The sequence below is a fragment of the Megalobrama amblycephala genome, linkage group LG12 (genome assembly GCF_018812025.1).
Source record: "Megalobrama amblycephala isolate DHTTF-2021 linkage group LG12, ASM1881202v1, whole genome shotgun sequence".
In the NCBI taxonomy this organism is placed as follows: domain Eukaryota; kingdom Metazoa; phylum Chordata; class Actinopteri; order Cypriniformes; family Xenocyprididae; genus Megalobrama; species Megalobrama amblycephala.
Genome location: NC_063055.1, coordinates 7,278,415 through 7,292,225, shown reverse-complemented (window position 1 = coordinate 7,292,225; position 13,811 = coordinate 7,278,415). Strand labels below are relative to the sequence as shown.

At 37.7% G+C, this 13,811-nt stretch overlaps 1 protein-coding gene across 5 annotated transcripts in view; it reads right to left on the bottom strand.

Annotated features, from left to right (window-relative positions):
* Positions 1–13,811, bottom strand: part of tbc1d22b (TBC1 domain family, member 22B) — a 56,325-nt gene that overhangs the window by 24,499 nt on the left and 18,015 nt on the right. For 4 of the 5 annotated variants that reach the window (XM_048209360.1, XM_048209361.1, XM_048209357.1 and 1 more), the window contains 5 exons: positions 12,141–12,269; positions 9,252–9,317; positions 7,979–8,093; positions 1,183–1,236; positions 379–485 (listed from right to left, as the gene is read on the bottom strand). In XM_048209360.1, coding sequence (XP_048065317.1) covers positions 379–485; positions 1,183–1,236; positions 7,979–8,093; positions 9,252–9,317; positions 12,141–12,269 — 471 coding nt within the window. The remainder of the gene's footprint in view (positions 1–378; positions 486–1,182; positions 1,237–7,978; positions 8,094–9,251; positions 9,318–12,140; positions 12,270–13,811) is intronic. The other variant, XM_048209358.1, reaches the window with a different exon arrangement.

Here is a 13,811-nt window from a genome sequence, read left to right as displayed (position 1 = left end):
AGAAGAGGAGGAAGAAAGAAGAAGAAGAGGAAGTGAAAGAACAAGGAGAGGAAGAAGAAGAAGAGGAAGAAGATGAGGAAGGAAGGAAAGAAGAAGAAGTGGAAGAACAAGAAGAGGAGGAATGAAAAAAGAAGAAGAAGAAGAAGAAGAAGAAGAAGAAGAAGAAGAAGAAGAAGAAGAAGAAGAAGAAGAAGAAGAAGAAGAAGAAGAAGAAGAAGAAGAAGAAGAAGAAGAAGAAGAAGAAGAAGAAGAAGAAGAAGAAGAAGAAGAAGAAGAAGAAGAAGAAGAAGAAGAAGAAGAAGAAGAAGAAGAAGAAGAAGAAGAAGAAGAAGAAGAAGAAGAAGAAGATCTACCATAAACCTTGAGTGGATGAAATACCTGTATCCCATCCAGCAATTTGCTCATGCACCAAAAGCTGTCGGCTTCGATGTTTCGTTGTGTATCCAGTGGTAAGCTTGCCATTTCAAAATTTTCCACATCTTCCTCTATGGAAAAGAATACACACAAAACACACACACACATTCATGTTGGGTCACCAGCAGATCAAACCAGCACACATGCTGCAGGTGTTCTCAGCAGTCTTTGTTTTCTTGCGGGCGACAGCAGTTTTGATGTGTCGTGCATCGTATGCACAGACACCACGAAGCCATTAGATCATTAGCCGGCAAACTGCATTCTTTATTCAACACATTCATCAACTCGGCCCTCTCCCTCCCACCTCCGCAGGCTTCCCCTCGCAGCCATGACCTTTCCCGACTCTTTAAACAGTATGTGCTAAATGATGCTGATACACACATTATGCCCCAGAGAGCCAGACCTGGCTGGAAAAGACTTCTGTGTGCCACTCCACTCAGCCACCGCACAACTAATGTAGTCCTCCATCTCTTGATCTCTCTCTCTCTCTCTTCCTCTTTTCTTAATAAGGATGGAGGGATTGGGGAGGGGAAGTAAAGACAAGGAGCTATTTTGATGAAGCACTGAGTAAAAAGAAAGAGAGAGAGAGAGAGAGTGAACTCTTAAGGCATGTTTGCATGCAGCTTGCGCATCGCCAAAGCAATTCAGTCAATCACGCGACTGTTATTGTGGTACATGAGAGCTGAAATATAGATAAGAAGAAGGTCAGATCCAAGGTCGAAGACACAATGAAGAATACATGCTCTCCAACGACCGAAGATACTCAACTGAAGCTGCAAATCAACACGTGCTGAAGACCATGTGGACAACCGCCGCTGAGGTCTGTTGTTAGAGACAAAAACTGACTGTAAACAGCATCAGGCTAAACCCCTATTTGCATACTTCTACTACACAATAAAACAGTACACTACTGTTCAAAAGTTTGGGGTCAGTAAGATTTTTTTAAAGAAATGAATACTCTTATTCAGCAAGGATGCATTGAACTGAACTGAAGGGACAGTGAAGACATTTACAATGTTACAAAAGATTTCTATTTCAAACTAATGAAATTTCTATTCATCAAAGAATCCTGAAAAAAACATCAAGGTTTTCACAAAAATATTAAACAGCACAATGGTTTTCAACATTGATAATAATAAGCAAAAAAATTCAAATCAAAGTCGCCCATGGGTCATTTTTTATTATGCTCTCATATATATGTCTATAACTTCAAAACAAAATTTGACACACATACGTATGGGCACACTCTGAGGACACCTAAAAAAAAAAGTGGTGGAGATCAGGCAATAGGTGGCGCTATAACTCAAAAAAAAAAACTTTAAAAAACATATTTTTCCTTAATAAACTGCATGTATTGACAGTAAATGGTCTTTTCCATTTATGATCTAAGTACTTGCATGCTTGCTAAATCATTTATAATACCTTAAAGTGCTTGAACCCTGATAATTGCTGCTCGCAGGTATATTTAGAAATGTTTCTTGCGCAGCAAAGCAGCATATTTGAATGATCTCCGAAGGATCATGTGACGATGAAGAGTGGAGTAATGATGCTGAAAATTCAGCTTTTTACAGTATTTTTTTAATCAAATAAATTAAGCAAATAAATAAATAAAAACATTTAACCCCCAATAATTGAGTGGCAGTGTATTTTTGTGCTTTTTCAGTATAAACAAAAGGTCATACAGGTTTGGAACGACACGAGGGTGAGTAAATGATGACAGAATTTTCATTTTTGGGTGAACTATTCCTTTAAATATTCATTATTTAAGTTGAAGTGTGTAATTCTGTAAAAGTGCAAAAATAACAGACTTATTAAACTTATAAAACCTTATGTTTGTTGATCAAGTACATGTTTTATGCCTTGCAAACTTCAAAATATCTTCTTTTGTGTTCAGCAGAAGAATGAAATTCATACAGGTTTGGAACAACTTGAGGGTGAGAAAACGACATTTTCATTTTTGGGTGAACTATCCCTTTGAGGCATGTCGAGTTCTGTGAAAAACTTTGCTGTTGAAAATGTATCTGATTTAAATGTCAACAAGACAACATCATCTAGCTGGATAACAAAGATGAGGTTGCAAATGAAAAATAAACTGTTGCAACTTTTTTAGTATCCAAAAAAAACTTTTATTATTAAAATTACATTATTATTATACAAATTAAATATATTATTTGACATTAAATATATTATATTAATAATAATAATAATAATTATTATTATTATTACCCTTTTTTTTTTTACATTGACAATTAGAATAAGTTAATCATGGAGTCTGTTAATAATTTAAAAAAAAAAAAAAAAAAGCTTAAATAATTCACATAGGAACAGTTTTACAATTTACACAGAAATTTGTGTTTCATGAATGTGGCCCATAGATGTGAAACAGAGGGGTAGCAGGTAGAGAAATGGCAAAAACCTTTCTGCTCAAACTCTCCGAGAGGAAACTGTCAGCAAACCTCTGCATTGCAGCAGGAAGAACAGCTGATGGGGGCCGAGTGAGAGCCCGGATGGGATTCAAGTAAAAAAGACGGATGGAGAACGACAGGAAAGAGCTGGCAGGGGGGAAAAAAGCTGGAAAAGCAAAGTAAATAGCCCTCTTTGACCACAAATGAAGCATGGAGTGCCCTGCCGGTCATGGGCCGAGCCATATGTCACTGGCCACAGCACTGGAGAGATTCCTGATCCATTTAGCTCTCCACATTTCCACATCACTCCAAAGCTTCGGACACACACACACATAGCGTTGCTGCATAAAGCGGCTTTACAGAATGCAGGAGAAATCCTGTTTGCGGCACAAAGAGAGGCTTTGCCACCCTGTTCTCTGACCCTGTGGGGAAAAACAGGGTTATTGTGCCATGTATGTGTATGTGTATGAATGACCTGAGAGATCTTTCAATAATTATGAGTGAAGTCTGCAACTCATGAAGCAAATCACAGCTCATTCAGGTCATTGCTCCATGTCTCAGGTTAAGCATTAAATGATCCATGTTATATAGCTCAGACTCTAAAAGCGGATTGGCTGAGCCATGTTCAAAGCCGTTTATAAAATATGCCGAAAGATGCACACCTGGTGACCGCACATCAATTGAATTTTTTATGAAAGGAATAGTTCACCCAAAAAACATCATTTTCACATTCCAAACTCGTATGACTTTCTTTCTTCAGTGGGAAACAACAGGAGAAATTTTGAAGAGATTTATTGGTTGCTTTTTGTTCTCAATACAATTACAATGAAAGGACTGGAGCTCTTAAGCTTCAAAAAAAGATGCAAAAATCAACATAAAAGTCTAATAAATGTGGTTAATATGACTCATGCACCATATTTAAAGCTTTTGATCCCATATTAATTTTTTGTTTGTTTAACAAAGAGACCAAAATACTAGGGGTGTAACGATACCCTCATGTCACTATACGATACATATCATGATACTGAACTCACGATACAATATTAAGGCGATACTTCAAGACATATGGTAAAAGATTAACAAAAAATGTACTGTTGATTAAAATGCTAAATTTGGTATTACATTGAAGGTGTAAATGAATAGGCTTGGTAACCCAATGCACAGGACAATGGTGACACCAGAATAAAAATATTCATGATTCTGAAGCTGAAATTACAGAATTATTTTAGAATATGTTTGCACTCTGTCGCTGACCAGATATATTTAAAATAATGTAGGCCACTTTTTCTGGTAAAATAAGACATTTGGCATTATCAGGACCCACAAATATTCCCCCATTACAATATTATGCATTACTCACCATTATATATATTAGTTTAACGTAGTACTGACACTACAACTCGAAATTTGAACTGAATTTTTTAATTGAATTTGTGTGAACTATACAAAATACAGATTGTCACTATCTACGATACATATTGTTGCATTTTTTTAATTGCGATATATTGTGACACTATATATTGTTACACCCCTAATATATACTGAACTGAATCTGTACTGAGTAGTACTTGCCATGCTCATGAGAGAAGATCAATGACTCTGTTAAAAAAAAAAAAAAAAAAATGGTCTGAATGATCCATATCAAAATTTCATATCTCAATTCACTGATTTAATGATCCGGTCGCTACCACTGGAGGAGAATATAATGGAATATTTACTTGGAATATAATGCCCAAGTCATGAACTACTTTTATAGTGGTATTTTCCAAGCTTAAAAAGCTCCAGGTGCAAATTGCATGGAAAGAAGCGACCGATTCATTATTCACTGATTCACTCAGTGACTGATTCCTTCATCTTCCACAGAAGAAAGCAAGTCATACTGATTTGGAAAGACAGAATTTTCATTTTTGTGTAAACAATTCCTTTAAGAGTAATTTTGCTTGACATCTATAAAAAGCCTGGAGTTTATAAACTATACTACTATAATACTTTTATTAATAAATTCCATTTTTGATGTACATTCTCAAGCCACAAAAGCTGTGCATTAGTAATTTTTACCCTCTTGTGGCTTCTTGCTGAGATTCAGCAACACCACCACCAAAACAAAAACTTCTCTCACCCAGACCATCCATCTAATCCGAAATATGCACAGCGACGGCACAAATAACAGTCCATAAAACCAGGAAGGCAATAAATAATAAAGGTGAGAATATCACACACCCTCTTCAGTAATAAAAAACGCACGTGTGTGTGTGAGGGAGAGTGAGAGAGAGACGGAGACAGGGCATTGATGCTTTACAGAGGAGATTTCCCCGCTGTCCTCTTTGTCTGTCAGGGTAAATGTGATGATTTACCCTTTGAGAATATTCCCTCTCTCTCTGCCTCGTCTCTCTCCACTTCAAATTCTTCGGCGCATCAATACCAACACTTTAAACCGAAGGGCGCCGTGACTCTCCTTCCTGCCGGCTACTCTTTAAAACGCTACTCGCTGATATTGAGCTAAATGTGAAGCGCCAATATTCTCCTATGCGGTCTCTCTCTCTTGCTTTCTCAGAGGACGGCCTCAGCAGAAAGCTAAAAAGCTCGCAAAGGAGCCCTAGAAAGCCACTGAGGCGTGCCGGCCAAGAGAAACAGTGCAGCGAAAGTTGGCAAAACGTGGCGTTTGAGAGCAGGCGAAGCAGTTAGCGCCTGCGAACCCAGACGCGTTTGCCCCGCGGTCTTGGCGGCGGGGGTGAAACCCGCGGCTGAGGGAGGGTGCAACCTCGCTCTTTTATCTCCCGCTGGCAGCATGTTGGGATCATGAAGTTCGTTCAGATGCATCGATCGGCGGGTCAAGCCCCCCACCGTGTGCACGGCACCCTTGCAAGCCTCCGTAAACACTTAAATCCAGCCGATCAATACGGCTCATTCAACCTGCGGCACCGAGTCGCTCGCTCACACACGTGATGAATCCCAAACGCACACACATATTCACATGGCCCGCAAACAAATTAGAGATAGAAAGGCCCTGCAGAATGACACGAAAGCGCCGGTATGAAAAATCTGCTTTCCGTTAAATGAGCTTTGTGGAGAAACAGAGGGATGAGAAAAAGACAGAGAGAGCGGTGGGCGAGGTAGACGGCCAAAGAGAGAGAGAGACAGACAGGGGAGAAAAAGAGAAATCGATTGGTGATCCAGGTAATCTGTGGGTATGTCCCGGTGTTTGCACTGGTGACATTGCAGCAGCGGCACACCGGAGAGATCAATGAGCCTCCTATTGTTCTTCTGTAATCCTTAACTATCCATAAGTAATTAACCTTCACATGAGAGGACAGGAAATAAATAAGGAAGGGAGGGGAAGGCTGCCGGGTGGAGGGAGAATAGCAATGAGGACACGAGCTGGAGAGTCTATTTCCCTCCCTGTCTCTCTGACTTTATCTGTCTTTCTCCTTCTGTCCCTTTGTCTGTCTGTCTGTCTGTCTGTCTATCTATATATCTAATGAATATCTCTCTATCTACAAATCAACTGCTCTAAGACAAGAGATTGAGCAATAGATAGAGCAATAGATATAGAGCGATAGAGCAAGAGACAGACAGAGCGATAGATGGACAGAGTGATCAATAGATGGAGCGATAGACATACAGACAGACAGACAGATGGATAGAGCAATAGATAGAGCGACAGATAGATAGACATAGATATATGATAGAGCGACAGACACATACAGACAGACAGACACGTACAGACAGACAGACAGATGGATAGAGCGATAGATAGACATACAAACAGACCGATCAACAGACAGACAGATAGATAGATAGATAGATAGATAGATAGATAGATAGATAGAGCGACAGACAGACACATACAGAGACAGACAGACGGATAGAGCGATAGACAGATAGACAGACAGATAGACAATAGATAGAGCGATAGATAGAGCAATGGACAGACAGATAGACAGATAGATAGATAGAGCGACAGACATACAAACAGACAGATCAACAGACAGACAGACAGATAGATAGAGATAGAGCGACAGACAGACACATACAGACAGACGGATAGAGCGATAGACCGACAGATAGACAGACAGACAGACAGACAGACGACAGATAGACGACAGATAGACGACAGATAGACGACAGATAGACAGACAGATAGATGATAGATAGAGCGATAGATGGATAGAGTGACAGACAGATGGATAGAGCGATAGATAAAGCAATGGACAGACAGATAGACAGATAGATAGAGCGACAGACATACAAACAGACCGATCAACAGACAGACAGATAGATAGATAGATAGATAGATAGATAGATAGATAGATAGATAGATAGATAGATAGATAGATAGATAGATAGAGATAGAGCGACAGACAGACACATACAGACAGACAGATGGATAGAGCGATAGACAGATAGATGATAGAGCGGCAGACACAAACACAGACAGACAGACAGATAGAGCGATAGACAGACAGATAGACGACAGATAGACGATAGATAGAGCGATAGATGGATAGAGTGACAGACAGATGGATAGAGCGATAGATAGAGCAATGGACAGACAGATAGACAGATAGATGATAGAGCGATAGATGGACAGAGTGACAGACAGACAGACAGAACAGCCGAACAATATATAGATAGATGGAATCCAGATAGATAGAATGATAGATCAATGGAATGATTGTTCTGTTTATCTATCTCTCCTGTGTCTCTCTCTCCCCCATCTGCCTCTCCCTGTGTTTTTTCTGTCAATCTTTCCTTCTGTCCATCAGACTGTCTCTCTCTGTCTTCCCATCTCCCTTTCTTTCTGTCTGTCACTCTCTCCATCTGTCTCCCTCTTTCACCATTTGTATCTCTCTCTCTCTCATATATCCACTGTCTATCTTTCAGAGTTTCTTTCAAAGATAATTGATATTCTGTATTTTCGTGTCTGACATTTTCACCGGATATTGTCAGTTTGTTTACATTTATACCACCATTTTCCACCATCATCTGTCAGATAGCATCCTGTCTGCCTCTCTCTGACTCTGGCATATCATACACGTCAACGCGCCATTAGCGGAGCAAACAAAACTGATGTGCTCAACCAAAAGGACACATTTACAAAGGTGAAGAATCAGTCAAGCGGACTGACTGATCCATGTGGAAGGTTATCAGATGCTTACCTACGAATTCAGAGAGGAAGACCACAAAAAAAGGTGTGACCAGGTCATTAATGCCCTGCACGTATCCACTAGCGGGGTGACGGATGGCCCAGATGAACAGAATCCGCTCAAACACCTGAAAAACAAGACAATCGCTTTTAATGATTCACAAAAATCATTTCTCATAAGAACTGTGATTGTTGTGTAGACGTTTGGCAATTATTGTTGCTTAATTCCCTCTTGACAGACCAACAGGTAAACTCATTTGGATGCATGTATTTCCAAACGCAGCTGCATTTCAAGTGCTCTGCACCTTGTTTATGGGTTACAAGTGTTGTTCATTCACATCTAACAAGTTAAAAACACCACAGCACCCCCTGCTGGTAAGCATTCAAGGGAACAGATTTAATATCATCAGCGGATTTACTGAAGTGTTTTTTTTTTTTTTAAATTGTCTTTTTGATCAACTATTATGCATCAGGATAATATCAGGATCAGGATAATATTTTGGATTGCCAAATATAAAAAAATAATAATAATAATAATAAAATAAAAAATAAAAAAGAGCTGAAAACTGGTACACTGAACTGCCTCACTAACAAAATAAAATATGTTTACATAATTATGTGGAAATATTTGAATATAACAAAATGTTAATTTGTTAAGTAAAAATACATGGTATTTTATTAAGTAAATTGGAATAAAACAAATGATTAAAAATTGACATTTATTTTTCTTTTGACAAAAATAAATTGGAATAAATGTAATTATATATATATATATATATATATATATATATATATATATATATATATATATATATATATATATATATATATATATATATATATATATATATACACACACACATTTATGTATTGTTATTTATGCCAATTTAAGAAGAACTTGTCATATTACAGTAATTAGAATCTATTGAGAATCACCACTGAGAAAAATGTGAATTAGGAACTAAATAATAATAATAATAATAATAACAAAAAAAATGCTCTGATGCATTATGATAATGGTAATTTGGGGGAAATGTGCTTTGTCTTGCAAATAATTGTCACAATGAAAAAAAATCATTTTTGATTTCTCTTTATTTTCTTTTGATTTCGAAGTTAAATGCAACATGGACATGACTTGTGTGTGACTCACTCTTTTAACTTTGTGATTACATAAAGTGTATAGTGCCTGTTGTGTGACATCAGACCGTCTGTATGACCCTGGAGGGTCTGACACAGGTGCGGTGTGCAACGAGACTCAGGTGTTGGCGCCACAGAATATCACATACCTCCTGCACCAGCGGCTGCTGGAACAAAGGAATCAAAGGGTTTGTCCTCGGGATATCGATGTGAATCTATGGAAAGACACACACAGGTATATTCAGGTAAACTTGAATGCACACCCACACAAGTTAAGGACTTGGAGTGTCAGAAGCACAGGTGACCTGGGAAAAAAATAAGAGATTAAATCAATATGCCCCAAGAGCACTAAATTGAGTTACATGTGCCTTTTCCCTTCCAGTAAATGGAGGGAAACCATCAGGGTCCAAACTACACATGCTATCGATCTGGTTTCGTAACAAGCTACACACAAAACCTGCATGAATTCACTCTGAAAACGGACAGCGGCGTATGTCCAGTCGCACATACAGGTGGCGACCCTTCTCTTTCATCTGGTTCTCTCCTATTTTCTTCCGTCTCTCCATTTCTACCTCCATCATATGTTTGACGAAATGGCTTTGTAGTAATGCAGGTCACTCAAAGGCCACCGAAGTCCAGTTCGCTCGTATTCACCGCCATTCCTCGCCCTCTCAGACTGTGACCACACTAAAAGGTCATTTAGTGTTTCTGCCCAGACAGCCAGGGGCCAGTCCAACGGTTCTGTACGACCACATAAATCCTTTTAAAGGTCTGTGTCCGATTTGTATTGCAGTAGACGAAATGAGGGGCTAGGAGCCAGTGAGCCCTGAGGAACCGGACAAGAGAAGAGAGAAGGCAGCGCATAGCAATTGACTACCAGTCCTGCACCATTAACCTGAGTTTTACAGCCCATAAGAATATTGATCTCGGACCCCTCCCCCATTAATAACACGCAGTACAAAATCTGGGTGTATTACTACTATAGCTTTCTGGAGGCAGGTGTAACCTTGACTGCAGAGATGATGGGGTTCCTCAACGCTGTGGCGTCTGGTGTAGCCTAGTGGTTAAAGGGACAGTTTACCCAAAAATCATCCTTAAATCAAATTAATATGTTTAAGCTTCAAAGAAAAGATGCAAAAAAGTCTCTTAAATATAGTTTATATGACTTGTGTACTACATTATGAGTCTTCTGAAGTCATATGATAGCTTGTGTGAGGAACAGACTGAAATGTACAACACTATTCACTGATAATCTTAATCTCTGCAAATGAATCAGTGAGTTGAGCTAGAACCGATTCAGTTTGATTCATTGGTGCCTCATTCAGACCTCTCAGATGAAATCTATGCAAGTATTATACACAAAACCCCTGGGCTTGTAGGTTTAAAGGTTGCTTGTTCAAACTAAGCAAGGATTGATCTGTGAATTATGACCGTCGCGCCTCTGAGTAAGACACTTAACCCCAGGTTGCTACAGAGGGATTGTTCTTGTAATGGATTGAAGCATCTGTTAAATCACAAATTGGAAATAATTATGTGCCAATCTACATTTCTGTCTAAAAGAAATACTTTTTTTTTTACCAAGTATGCATTAATCAAAAGTGACAGTAAAGACATTTATGACGTTACAAAAGATTTGTATTTAAAATAAATGCTGTTCATCAACGAATCCTAAAAAAAAAAAAACCTATCACAGTTCACACAAAAAATATTAAACAGCATAACTATTTTGAACATTGATAATAATAGGAAATGTTTCATGAGCAGCAAATCAACATAGAATGATTTCTGAAGGATCATGCGACACTGAAGACTGGAGTAATTATGCTGGAAATTCAGCTTTGCCATCACAGCAATAAATATATTATAATAGAAAATGGCTATTTAAAATTGTATTAACTAAACTGTATCATATTTCACAATATTACTATTTTTACTGCATCTTAATTAAATTAATGCATCCTTGGTGAGCATAATAGACTTCTTTCAAAAACAAAACAAAAATTCTAACCAACCCTAAACTTTTAAATGGTCTATGGTCTTTAAATGGTTAAACCTATCCTGACTTTTCATAAATTACTCATCCTCATGTTGTTCCAAACCTTTAAGACTTTGTTTCTTCTGTGGAACAAAAAAGATGGTATTTTGAAAAATGTTGGTAACCAAACTGAATTAGTTCCCATTGTCATACAGGTTTGGAATGACATGAGGGTTTGTAAATGATGATTTTTATTTCTGGGTGAACTTTACTTCCCTTTAAAAGAAGCTTGTAAAATTAAGCTTGTTTACTCCCATGTTCACAAGAAACAAATCAGATGTGTTTTTTGAGGGATGTATGGAAACTAAAAGCCGCCCTTTAATAGCAAAATGTACTGATATTTAACAGATAAACTTTGGAATTTAAAAGACATACAGTAATTTATGTTAATTTTACAAATGTTGCATTCTACAAGATCCTTTTCCACTGAAATTGACATCTTGGGAAATGGTGACAGTCAGCATACACCTGTGTATTATGGTGTCCCAATCAACTCAACCTGGATTTAAACTAGTATTCTGGGTTGCTTTCAACGTAATGTCTGAGGACGGCATATCTGACATGCTGTCCATTAGCACAGACAATGCATTTCCTGTTTAAATGCACCAGGGATGAGTAAAAATACTCTGTAGTGACTGACACAATGATGTGGTACAACGAAATTAGACATAATAATGTACACAATGAACTTTTATATATAAAAGTTCTGCTGAATATTTCAGCAGAACTTTTCCCAAAACACTCTTAAACATCTCCATTACCTAGTGTGAAGATCTCAAAACAGAACATTTAAATGTTCTTCTGAATAATAACAGAATTAAGTTACATTTTTGTATCTTAATTGTGTAACACTGCTTCACGTATACTGTTAATCAAGCCTGCTTTGTAAGCAACGCTGTGTATTCCAGTGGCCTGATAAAAGTGTTACTCATGGACATTATGCACAAGTCAGAATGGTCAATTTCATCCAACACTTCCCATTTTTTCATGTATTGAGTTTTACCTGTCTGTATGTGTCTCTGTGGTTATCATCTGTTCTGGAGTGGTAATACTGCTCGATGAAGCCGAAATACTCCTCCCTCTTCCTCTGGAGAACCAGATCCCTGCGTTCCCTATTGGCTGGAAGATAACCCTGAGAGAATCACAGGGAGAGAGGAAATGCAAATTTAATAGTATTTAGAAAACAACTGCTATATATCCACATCCTCCATGTCTTCCAAGTGCATATTGCCTTGTAACCAAAATATAACCTATAAATAATGCAAACTAAAGATATTAAAAACAGCAAGACGTAACTTCAGTTCAACACTGCAGTCCAATGCAAGAAAATAAAAGTGTTGGATTGAAAAAGCTTTTAATCTTTTTCAGATCTACAGATTGGATCATTTCAATTAGATGACCTTCTTTATTGTGCTGAAGTCAGATGATTAATAAATGCCTTTCAGAATATGATCTCATTTTACTGATTTAATGCAACCGGCTTTTTTGTGCTGCTCATATAAATGACACTTGTCAAAAATCTACTAACGAGCGAAGCAAATCAGGCAAGTTACATTTCATCAAGTTCTTAGCAGATGCTTTCTTATTAAAGTGCCTTACTAAACAAATTGCATGAACCACATTATCATATAGATGCTAGGGTGGTTGTGAAGGTGTTGCTAGGATGCTCTAAGTACTTGCTTACTGATTACAAGTCAAAATATACAAACGTTATGGGGTCTTTTTTTTTTTTTTTTTGGAACAAGGCTCTTATGATTGCCAAAGCTACATTTATTTGTTCAGAAATACAGTAAAAACAGTAATATTGTGAAATTTTATTACAAAATTAAACTTTTTTATTTGAATATATTTTAAAATCTAATTTATTCCTGTGATGCAAAGCTTTGTCAGCATCATTACTTTAGTCTTCAGCATCAATGATCCTTCAGAAATCATTCTAATATGCTGATTTGTAACAATATCTAGTGATGGGCGATTTCAGAACGCTGCTTCATGAAGCTTCGAATCTTTTGTTTTGAATCAGTGGTTCAGAGCGTGTATTAAACTGCCAAAGTTACGCCTCTCCAATGGTGAACCACTGAAATTTCAAAACACTTATGACGTGACGAATCCTCATTTACTAAACTCACGTGACTTTGGCAGTTTGCTATGCGCTCTGAACCACTGATTCGAAACAAAAGATTCGTGAAGCGAAATCGCCCCCCATCACTAGATATTGTTGAATAAAGTCGTTATTTCGTTTTTTTGGCACACAAAAAGTATTCTCGTTGCTTCATAACGTTAAGGTTGAACCACTGTAGTCACATGAACTGTTTTAAATATGTCTTTATTAGCTTTCTGGGCATCTGAGAGTGTTAATTATCTTGCTGGCAATGGAGGCCTCACTGAGCCATCGGATTTTATCAAAAATATCTTAATTTGTGTACCGAGGATGAATGAAGGTCTTACGTGTGTGGAACGGCATGAGGGTGAGTAATTAATGACAGAATTTTGGGGTGAACTAATCCTTTAAAAGTCTTTGTCACTTTTGATCAATTTAATGCATCCTTGCTGAATTAAAGTATTCTAAATAAATAAATATTTAACATTTTATTAAATATATAACTTTTGAACGGTAGTGTATGACTCGGGTCCCTCCTTCAATGTAAGTCTATGCGTTTTGTTTTTTGTCCAT